We start from the raw sequence: 11,014 nt of genomic DNA, 5'->3' as shown, positions 1-11,014 counted from the left end.
TCACCATTAATCCTTACACAAAAGAATGTGTAAAGAGATTCACCATACGCGGCTGAACTGTATCTGCCCTTTATCGTTTCAAAAAAGTACTTGCTTTGCCCAATTTCGTCAGCACTTAGGGAATGAAAGGGCAACACAGTATGAAAACTTTAATGTTCATAACTGCACTCAGTTTATTTATGGGTTTCTCAAAGCTGCAGCAATTTGTTGCTTAAAGATTTCAATCTAGTTGGAGCTTATTACTTTTCTATGATTGATATTACTGTACAATGAGCCTCCTCATCGTTCTGTTATTCTTTTTTTTAACAAGACATTATTTATTGTTGCAAAGTTATTATTTAGTGGATTGCCAAAGTTGTGGATCCTTGTGTTATATCAATTTACTTTTTGGTACAATTGCTAAGGTTTAAGTTATATATATGACGGGCAGCCATTAGAATTTTTTGTATCGTAGTAAGAGCATCTCTAGCCGTCCCCAATAAATATTTTCCAATATCTAGGGGATATCCCAATATCCATTTTATTATTGTTGGGCGAGTTACTTTTGCATTATCATGCCAATAATTTTATCCCAACCCAACTACTATATTGGGAGAGTCACAACTTCTCCTTTATTTAGTGAGAGTTGGGGTGAATTATTTGTTTGTCCCATAGTTATTGGGAAAAGGAAAAAGTAAAGGGAGTTTGCTGGATTATTTTTTATTTCACTAACGCCCCCAATATGATAGTTGGATTATGGAATGGGGTTCTGCTGGAGATGGAGATGCTCTAATCTACTGCTTGGTAGTACCATGTATACGATAGATGATCCCCTGCTCTAGTGAATTTTCAATCCATGCTTTGACTAAATATAAAAAAAGTATATGCCTGGGTCACCTTTATTTTTAATGTCTTGATTTAAATACTTTAAGAATATTAACAGTTATTGTTTCTGTGGGTAGTCATATTTTAAAGAACAGTTATATCAACATCCATGGACTATTTTATGGGAAACATAGAAAAAACGAATACGCATTCATCTAAAAATAACTATATTCCTTAAAAAGGATTGGAGAGGCAAAGATCGAAAGGTAAAAAATATCAAGCTTTAACTGTTGCCGCAGTCTTCTGCCAGCAAACCCCTCTAACCAGCTACGCGAACAATGCAAACAGTGAATAGTAGTACAAAATAGGGGGCAACTCAGGTAGAAATGGTTGTAGTATACATTACTGCAAAGATTTAAGCAAAAAATTCTAGTGTAACAGTGTGAACTATTTATATTTTTGTTACTTTGTGCCCTTGCAAGGGAAAACTTTATTTCTTCCATCTTGCAAACCTAATTGAATTTGTTCATAAAGCCATGCAAAGATGTAATCTGTAATTCATAAGTGTTGAGCTTGTGCCTATATCTTTCATCACGAGGTATGTGGTTTGTTTATGTTTGCGGATGACATAGCATACGTGGTCTGTATTCTTGCAACTAAGACATGTTATTTCATCATGTACATTCATGTCATGAGCATATGCATTCGAGCAAGGTCAGTGAGAAAGTCTTATAGCTATTTCGGAGTGCACTTCAGCAAGGTTTGAGAGAATAATCCTGCGCGGTAACAGCAAGGAGCCCGTCTGATGACCTTGCATATCCCAGCTCGGTGTCCCATTACGAAGCATATCTAGACCATATCTTTCTGGTACAATAAATTCCTTATATTTCCTTCCAAACATCTATTCCTGGTATATTTTTTCATTAATATTCATATCTAGATCATATCTTTCTGGTACACTTTTCTCTCAGTGGATATGCATTTATTATACTGTCTTCTATATATAAATGCTTTATGGGTTGCATTAATTCACTGCTAATATATCAGATTTCTTCAATCTGAAAAATTGATACTAATGACTTGGATGATTTATAGTTCCACACCAAGATTTATCTAGAGTGCCAATTTTATGTGCCGGTGTCACATTCGGAATATATATACAATAATATACTCATTCTACAAAATTCTCTCTTATCATGAGTGTTGTAATAATCTGTTAGATCTTATTTGCACACTTCAAAGGTTGGTTACATTAATATGATATAAGTATGTAAGTAGATACACTATGTGGCGTAAGATAAGAAACTCGAAAGCCGGACACCTTGAGCTACCCATACAATCGTGCCTGCCAGTCACACATGTATGAAGATATTTTATTTTGATCGCCGGATTCATTCATCTGTACTACTGATATCTTTTTTCAGATATATATTTTCTTAACTGATATGCATTTATTGGCTACTATATATTATTCCTTAATTAGGTACATTTGTTGGTTGGTAGTATATGTTGTATCTATTAAATTTGGTTCTCACAGACGTTTATCATAATGACTGCAGATTTAAAATTCCTCAGGGATATTTGCTTGGAATTCCAATTTATATGCCCATCACAATAGATGTACTCAGAATCTTGATACAATACATTTACATGCTTACAACAAAATGTGTTAATCCCAAAAACCTGCCCAAAACATTCACTGCTACAAAACTGATCTCAGATAAAAAGATAAAACCCTCAAGTAAGAAGATGCCAGATGAGGGACTTAGTGTATCATCTAGGTAGAGGTTGTGATATGTAGATTGGTGCATAAAGTGGCAATCTTTCTTTATGCTGGGACATGCGCCCAATTCAAGTATAATAGCTCGTGGCACGAGCTTGATGGCCCATATCATATTTTTTCTTTGTTTCCTTTCTATATCTAGCGGAGCAAAACACCTACCTATCGTACATAGAGTCTCTTCCTAGATCTTGATGTGACCCAAACAAAAGGAGGCGGATGTAGGAAGTGGGATCTCCCGATAAGGATGTGTTAAGAGCCCATATCCCCCATGCCGCGTTATCTATCGTCTAGCCACACTAAATAAAGAAAAACCGCAGCCCTCTCGTCTTCCTCCGTCTCCGCCCCCCATCGCTTTCCTCTAAATACCCCTTCCCGCTACCAGCAAACGCCTCACTGGTATCATCTCTGACGCTTGCGAGGACCGCCTCTTTGCTCCCCCTCCACCATCCCCTCCTTCCCTACTCCAGACCCTTCGAATCCGAGATCCCCCCCCCCACCCCTCCAGATCCAGCAGTGCCACCATTGCTGCATCCGCCACCAGGCGACCACCACCAATCGAAACGAATCCCCTCCACTGACCCTCCCCAACCAGCTTCCTCCACTACTGCCGCCGCCTCGCCATCTCGCCCACATCCTACAACCACCGCCAGTTTGGCTGCATCACTGGCCATCCCTTTAGACCCGACATCCACTGATCCCCTATGCAATCGGAAACCCTGAAACCCTAACCCAACCTAAACCTATCCAGCTCGGCGGATTCTTTGTTGGAGAAGTGCTCACTAGGGGGTAAGAGGTCGCGAGAGTGGATCGATTTGTTACCTCTGTGTTTTTTTTCCTTTTCTGGCTCCCAATCTTTCCTCTCCTTTCTAATATATTCCAGATCAGGAGAAGTAAATCGACATTCCTCTTTCAGCTGCCGCTCCTAATCACCTTCAGTGGTTCCCTTCTAAGGTTCGGCAGTCCACACTCCTCCTGAGCGAAACCCCTGTTTACATGTCATCTGATCGCTTTCCCCACGACATGTTCTTACGGATCTTGGCTGAAGGGATGACGACGACCAAATCCACGGAGACGGCATCGCGGTCCACCGCGACGGTGGAGAAGGGTACCCATGTCTTTGAAATCGTCGGGTACAGTCTTGAGAAGGGATTCAGCGCCGGTCACTTGGTCCGGTCTGGTACTTTTACTGTCGGCGGCTTTGACTGGGCCCTCAGCTTCTACCCCGACGGAGGCGATGAGGCTTCCGGAAGTTCCCCTTGGATAATTCTTGAGCTTGTGAGCAATGGAGCCGAGGCTCGTGCGCAGTGTGGCGTCGGATTGCTGAAACAGCCTTCCGGGTTGCTGGGCTGTGGGTGGAGAATGAGACACCCAAGGACGTTTAACTCCAGTGACAGCAGCCGCTTTGCACCGTTCAGGTTGAAGAGTGAGGCGGAGTTGAAAGCATCAGGATTCTTAGTTGGCGATTGCCTGAAGATGAAGTGCACCCTCATGGTCGTCAAAGGATCACAGTTATCTGAGATCAAGGAGGACTCTGAAATTGAAGTGCCACCGTCCGATATCACCAAGCATTTTGGCACCCTGTTAGAGGACAAGGTGGGAGCAGATGTCACATTCAGTGTTGGAGGGGAGACCGTCACAGCGCACAAGATTGTGCTCGCAGCACGGTCACCTGTCTTCAAGGCTGAGCTCTACGGCCCGATGAGCGAGACAAGGACAAGCTGTGTAACCATCCAAGATATGCAGCCTGCAGTGTTCAGGGCAATGCTGCATTTCGTGTATACAGATTCATTGCCGCGTATGGATGATCTCAAGGGAGGCGATTGCAGTGAGATGATCCGTCATTTACTGGTGGCTTCTTGTAGATATGCCCTCGACAGGTTGAAGATGATTTGCCAAAACATCCTTGCCAAGAATCTTGACGCAGAGACTGTCGTAACAACACTGGCTTTAGCAGATCAGCATGATTGCGAGAGGCTTAAGAAGGTTTGCATTGAGTTTATCACCTCGCCGAATGAGATGGATGCTGTGCTGGCAACCCAAGGTTACGCAAGTCTCAAAAGAACCTGCCCTTCTGTCTTAGTTGAGGTTCTGGAGAAAACAAGTCGTCTTCGCAGAAGTTAGGCAAGCGTCTTATCCTTTCGTCAGTGTACCAATAGTGATATCAATATGTGTCAGTGTCATATTGTAATGGTCTCACACCTGGTGTAATGAACTGTCCATGTGATGCTACATGAAGTCAAATGTTTTTTTCTATCAGACCTGGAATGTAAATCTCCATAAATCATTTCACCCTCTGCTTATGAGCACATAGTTCTTGTATGTTTTTTTTTTGTTATTTTCATATGTTATGATTCTTATTTTAGAAAATAATTCCAAATTAAATACAATCAAGGAGATGGGAATGAACCTTTCGTCCACGGCCTCAGCACCGGTTGCATTTTAGCCCGGTACTAATAAGAGTATTAGTACCGGACCTAATGGATAGGTCCCGAGATGGCCTTCGTGATACCCTTTAGTACCGGGTGGAGCCCCCACCCGGTACTAAAGGGTTACCTTTAATACCCTTTAGTACTGGGTGGAGCCCTCCCATCCGCCGGCGCCCCCCCTCCTCTCTCTCTTAGACTCCAGCAGCTTCTTATGTCTCTCCCGTGAGTCTTCTTATCCTCACACTTCCTCTCTCTCTCTCTCTCCCGTGAGTCTTCTTATCCTCACACTTCCTCTCTCTCCCGTTCGTCTCTTCTCTATCTCTCTCAATCTTCTCTCTCACTCTCACACTCTTGAGCTCTCCTCTGCCTCTCAAGCTCGCGGCGGCGGCGACGACGGGTGGGAGCCGGCGGAGGCGGAGGCGGGGGTCAGGCGGAGGTGGAGGCAGAGGGGGCCGGGTGGCGGAGGAGGGCGGCAGGGCCGGGCGGCCAGCGGGTGGAGGGGTTAGGCGGAGGCAGGTGGAGGGCGGCGGGGTTCGGCGGGGTCCGGCGGGAGGGGAGGGGGAGCAGGGCCGGTGGGGGATTTCATTTTTTAATTTTTTAATAGCCCTTAGTATCGAACTACCAGTACTAAAAGCCCCCTTTAGTACTAAAGGTCCTCTGGTACTAAAAGCCCCCTTTATTTCAACCGGTACTAAAGGTCCCCTTTAGTATCGAACTACCAGTACCGGTTGCGAAACCGGTACTAAAGGGGATTCCCAACCGGTACTAAACGTGGTTGGATTCCCCAGAAGTGCTAGCACAACGTATTACACCGTTACTTACAATCTTGCATGGAGAGGCTTATATTGCAACAATGTTTGTGCATTTAACTTGCTAATTTTTTAAGAATATTAGTGCCATGAAAACTATCTAATGAAATTAAACACTTAATATAATTTTTTTCTCAAACGTACATTTTTCATTAAGATAGAGGAAAACGTACAGTGACACCGGACAAGGCCTAATCCATGTACAGAACACAATATACACACCATAAGAATTAGATTACATGCGCGCCACAGAAACTTTATATGCACGACATAAAAAATGCCCCAACCTAAACAGCAAGGGCAGCAATCTGACAAGGAACTCCTGGAGTTTAGAAGTTCCAGACATTCCCCACAAACTACAATTTTCATCAATTGTTGTCTGAAGCAGTTCCGAAATGCTTGGCCTAGCGCATTTTCAAGTACACAAGAATTCCTGTGCTTCCAGACTTCCCAGGCTACCAAGAAGGTTAGAGAATTCAGCCCTTTACGCATATCCTTAATTTTTTAAGCAATGAGTATTTTTTTTCCAAATTTCTATGATAAATCTTCTGCTGCTTATGCATCCTTCATCGAGCTTGAATCGTGGAATAGACTAATTTTGGGGATTTGTACTTCCGTGACCGAAAAAGATTGAGCTTAACACATATGTGTGTTTCGATCTAGATAAATCATCACTACTAGAAAAACCACCTCTTGTACCGGTTAGAAACCCCTCTTGTACCGGTTAGAAACCCCCCTCTAGTACCGGTTCCATAACTGGTACTAAGCAATCGGCCAGAGGGGATCTCTCTAGTATCGGGTGAGATAACCAGTACTAGAGGAGTTAAAAAATTAAAAAAAAAGAAAATCCCCCCACCCCGCCGCCAGCCCCGCCACCCACCCCTGTTGGCAACCCCTCCTCCTCCACCCCCGGCTCGCTGCCCCTCCTCTTCTTCCACCCCTCCGCCAGCCCCCGCCGCTGGCCCCACCACCACGCCCTCCTCTACCGCCTCCTCCGCCATCCTGCCGCCGCCGCACGCCTATCCGCGTCGCCACCACCTGAGGGAGAGGGGGAGGGAGGCGGGCGGGCTGAGGAAGGAAGGGAGAGGGAGGCGGGCTGAGAGAGGAAGGGAGAGGGAGGCGGGCTGAGAGAGGAAGGGAGAGGGAGGGAGAGGCGTTGGGGGAAGGAGCTCAGGCGCTAAGGACCGGGAGGAAGGTGAGGGGGAAGGAGGCACTGGGAGGAAGGAGCTCAGGCGCTAAGGACCGGGAGGAGGTTGAGGGGGAAGGAGACACTGGGAGGAGATAAGGTCGTGGAAATAAAAAAATCTGCGGCCGGGCGGATGGTGGGGAGGCTCTAGTACCGGTTGGAGCCTCCACCCGGTACTAGAGGGGCTCCGCCGTATCCTAAATTTGGATCCGATACTAATGCTACCTTTAGTGCTGGGTCCAAAAACAACCGGTACTAAGACTAGGGATGAAAGGTTATTTTTCTAGTAGTGTGTACCCCAAAGTCCATACCTAGTTTATTGATTTTAGCCCAGTTAACGAGTGGCAAGTCTTTCCATTTTTTTTACAGAAATAAGAAGGGCTTCAACAGCTAATTTGGCCATCTCAAGCTAGCAGAACTTAAGCACTCCTCACACTACTGAGTTCACGGATGTGGTGTAAACTTTACCCATGAAGCTTCAAACATTGACAAGTAAATGCTACCCTGTGTTACCTCCAACAGGTGCTAACAAATACCTACCATCTTTTAGTTCATTGGACAGATAATGGAATAAGTGTTCAATATTTTTCATAGAACTGAAAATTCATGTGTCGAAATGTGGAACAGTGGAGCATTCCCCTGTACTGAACAATGTGAAAGAGTAAAAACCAAATCTTAGTATTTATGAACTTGAGAACATAACAATAAACTGTAGTTGATAATTTGTAAACGTTATATGTCTTGGGGTCAAAACCTACTCTACCTGGCAGATTAGAATGAACACCATAACTCAGTCTTATTGTCATGCACAGCCTATCTTATGTCTAAGAAACAAACGTAAAGTTTGTGCAGTATTCAGTTATTCAGTCATCCCAGTAACTCAGTGATTCGGTACTTGGAGAGTTAATACCACTGAACTGCATGGTATAATCTGCCTGGCTACTGCAAACAATGAATGGTATAGCTGGAGTTGGAGACCATGTTAGATATTAAGTGTCTACTAATAGTTCAAATTTGTTTCGATGTCCAGGGATTTTCAGTGATGTATTACTGAATAGATGTTTATCAATCGTTCTGCTATCTTTACCATGAGAAACAGAGTATGATCTCCATATTGGCTTAAATGATTACTGAAGGCACACCACCTAACTTCTGATAGTGGGACCCCCTCGCTGTGGTCAAATTAAGGATCCCTCCTGTTTTATCATCATTTTTCCCTTTTGCTTATTAGCAGCTGCCCTCGTAACAAAGCTCCCCAGTGAACTTAGCACAAAAGGCACACCACCTTTTGCTTTTTAGCATATCCAAGAGTTTGGAATCATCAATCCTCTCGAGGAACAGGTACACCACCTCCCTCCCACTCTCTATGCCCTTAGATCCAAGGGGTTAGCTATATATCTGTTATTCAAAGATCAGGCTACCGATCACCATAAGTTTCACCTATTCATGGGATCTGCAACGAAGCAGCCAGCACGCAACAGTTCACCACGCAAACAGTTGCGGTGCTACTGTTCATAGCGTGAACAGTAGCCGCTGTACTGTTCATCTTAGGAACAGTACCCGCGTGGCTGCAGACAAGAAGGGCAACACCATCATCGACACGGAGAATCAACATGCTGCATCATCAACCTCCGCATCCGACACCCAGGTCAGCCTTAAAATAATTGCATATATATCTCAAGATTCTAATAAGTGGGATCTGCATATGTATCTCAAGATCCTAATAAGTGGGATCGGATCCAGAGAGAAGTGGATGAACTATTCTTCATGATTATCAACATGAGAAGAAACAAGAGGCATCCACTACGGCCGCATCTACAACCACGTCATCAACATCTTCTCCCTCGACGACACCTACATCAACGGCTGTGATCTCATCTGCTACACCTACATCGATCAACGTCATCGCCAGCAGCAGCTACACCAACATTGGCTATCAAGCCAAACGCATCTACTATGGCTTGCTGCATCACTTCATCAGAAAAGGCGTCTGATCTAGAGGAGTTGCCCACCAACGCTCCATCGGCAAGGACCACGACACCAGCACTCTGCATCGACAAAAACCACGACACCAGCACTCTGCATCGACAAAAACGGGGTTGTCAACAGCATGACGACCGCCAGCCCCTCCTTTGGGCTGAACATCCTCAGCACGGCCACATCTACAACAACAACGTCGCCAACGTCCTCTTCCCCATGCGCGACTACAAAAACGGCCGTGAGTTCCGGTACGACGTGCTGCGCCACCACATCCACGTCGGCAACCTCTCCTACCGTGGACGCCTCCATCAAGACGCCATCTGCCGACGCTGCACCTCAACACACTAATTCTTATTGGTCGATGGCAATTTACTGTTTGTCCTCGTCGGGGCATACGTGTACACAAGATCAAAGCTAGCGTCCGTAGACGTGGTGGATGATTGCAGACGCAATGACTGACGTCCTGGGAGGATGGTTTGTACGATCTTGACATGACAGAGAGAGAGAGAGGACCACTGCCTGGCTCCGTCTTCCAGGAGACACCGGGACCAGGAGGGCACCCGGACCCGGCCCCTCGATCGGCATCTTCCTAGGCTCACCTCGTACTGCGAGATCTCAGACCCGGTGCCACCACCAATAGACTTTCTTTGGAAGCAAGAAAACTCAATCACTATGTGCTCGCCGTCTTCAACTCAGGATTCCTGGACTCGCCTGCAGAGTAGCATGTGTTATTTTTCTGATAATGCAGTTTATTTTACCTTAACTACGTAGAAACCATAATCTTTTTTTTCTCTAAAAAAAGAAATTTTATAGGGCCTGTTCCAGAATATTGCACCCAACATAATCAAGCCTCCGGTGTATAACCTAAAAGCTCTCAAAAAGCCAAACCTAGGTGAAAATATGGTTAAGCGCCAAGCCTCCTAAAAAGTGCCCAATCTAGTCCAATGTTTAAAAATTTTAATGAAGAGGTCATTTGACCTATGAAGAAAAATTATATATTTCAGGTGTACGAAGATAATAAAAAGATCAGACGACCATATTGGCGATTGCACTTAAAAAGTTCCCAACCTAGTCCAATGTTTAAAATTTTTAATGAAGAGGTCATTTGACCTGTGAAGAAAAATCATATATTTCAGGTGTATGAAGATAATAAAAGATCAGACGACTATATTGGCGATTGCACTAAGGTCCTGCTCCAGCTAGATCTTGTCTGCATTGGTCCTTCATCAATTGCAAACAGGCTGCTTTTGCTTGAGCCATACTGGCATGCCAGATTGTGCCCATGAGTCACTTTTGCTGTTTTGGTTGGCCCACGTCAGACCATTTTAGCTCGTGGAAGCTGACCTGTTGTAGAAGATATTCAAATTTAGAAAACAAGGAGCACAGAGATATTCCTTTTTGTTTGGGAAATGCAAGAACGTGTAATTAACTACGCACCAAAAGTATATCAATCAACGCATACATATATACTCCTTCCGTTCTTAAATATATGACGTCGTTGACTTTTTACTTTAACTTTCACCACCAATATCTATTGAACGAGTTAGTTAACTAAAGTAAAATGTGTATCATTATGTCTATTGTCAAATATACTTCATATTTAACTTCTATATTTATCTATTTGCAAAAAAAATTGTAGAAAAGATGAATAGTCAACAACGTCATATACTTAAGAACGGAGGGGTATATATAGAGAGACTGTCAGTTCCGTTTACAAAATGCATGTCAGACTGTCAGGGACCTCTATGTTGACCGGTTATCAGTACAAGATCCCAATGCTCTCAGAATTAAAAAATTCCATTGTGAAAGTGAATTTTTTTTATTAAGCGTTGCAACCGGAGGCTTTCGCGAAACCATGATCAACGTTCATACGTCGTCGTTAATATTGCAAGAAATTTTTGCTCTCTTTTTTTTTGCCGGGGGAATTCTTCATTTGTGAATGCTAAAATGCCCAAGATGTGTGTATCTTTTTTGACCAACACACAGAGAAACAATTATTTTAACCAAGCAAACCCCATTTAAAATA

General features: G+C 44.0%; 1 protein-coding gene across 1 annotated transcript; it reads left to right on the top strand.

Moving 5' to 3' along the window:
* The first annotated feature begins 3,634 nt into the window (after positions 1–3,634).
* On the top strand, positions 3,635–4,708 carry LOC117860724 (BTB/POZ and MATH domain-containing protein 1). The gene has a single exon (XM_034744095.1). It carries the CDS (start codon positions 3,635–3,637, stop codon positions 4,706–4,708), a length of 1,074 nt encoding a protein of 357 aa, XP_034599986.1.
* Positions 4,709–11,014: the final 6,306 nt, after the last annotated feature.

Source organism: Setaria viridis, chromosome 6, assembly GCF_005286985.2.
Source record: "Setaria viridis chromosome 6, Setaria_viridis_v4.0, whole genome shotgun sequence".
Lineage (NCBI taxonomy): Eukaryota > Viridiplantae > Streptophyta > Magnoliopsida > Poales > Poaceae > Setaria > Setaria viridis.
This window is presented reverse-complemented; position numbering and strand designations above follow the sequence as displayed.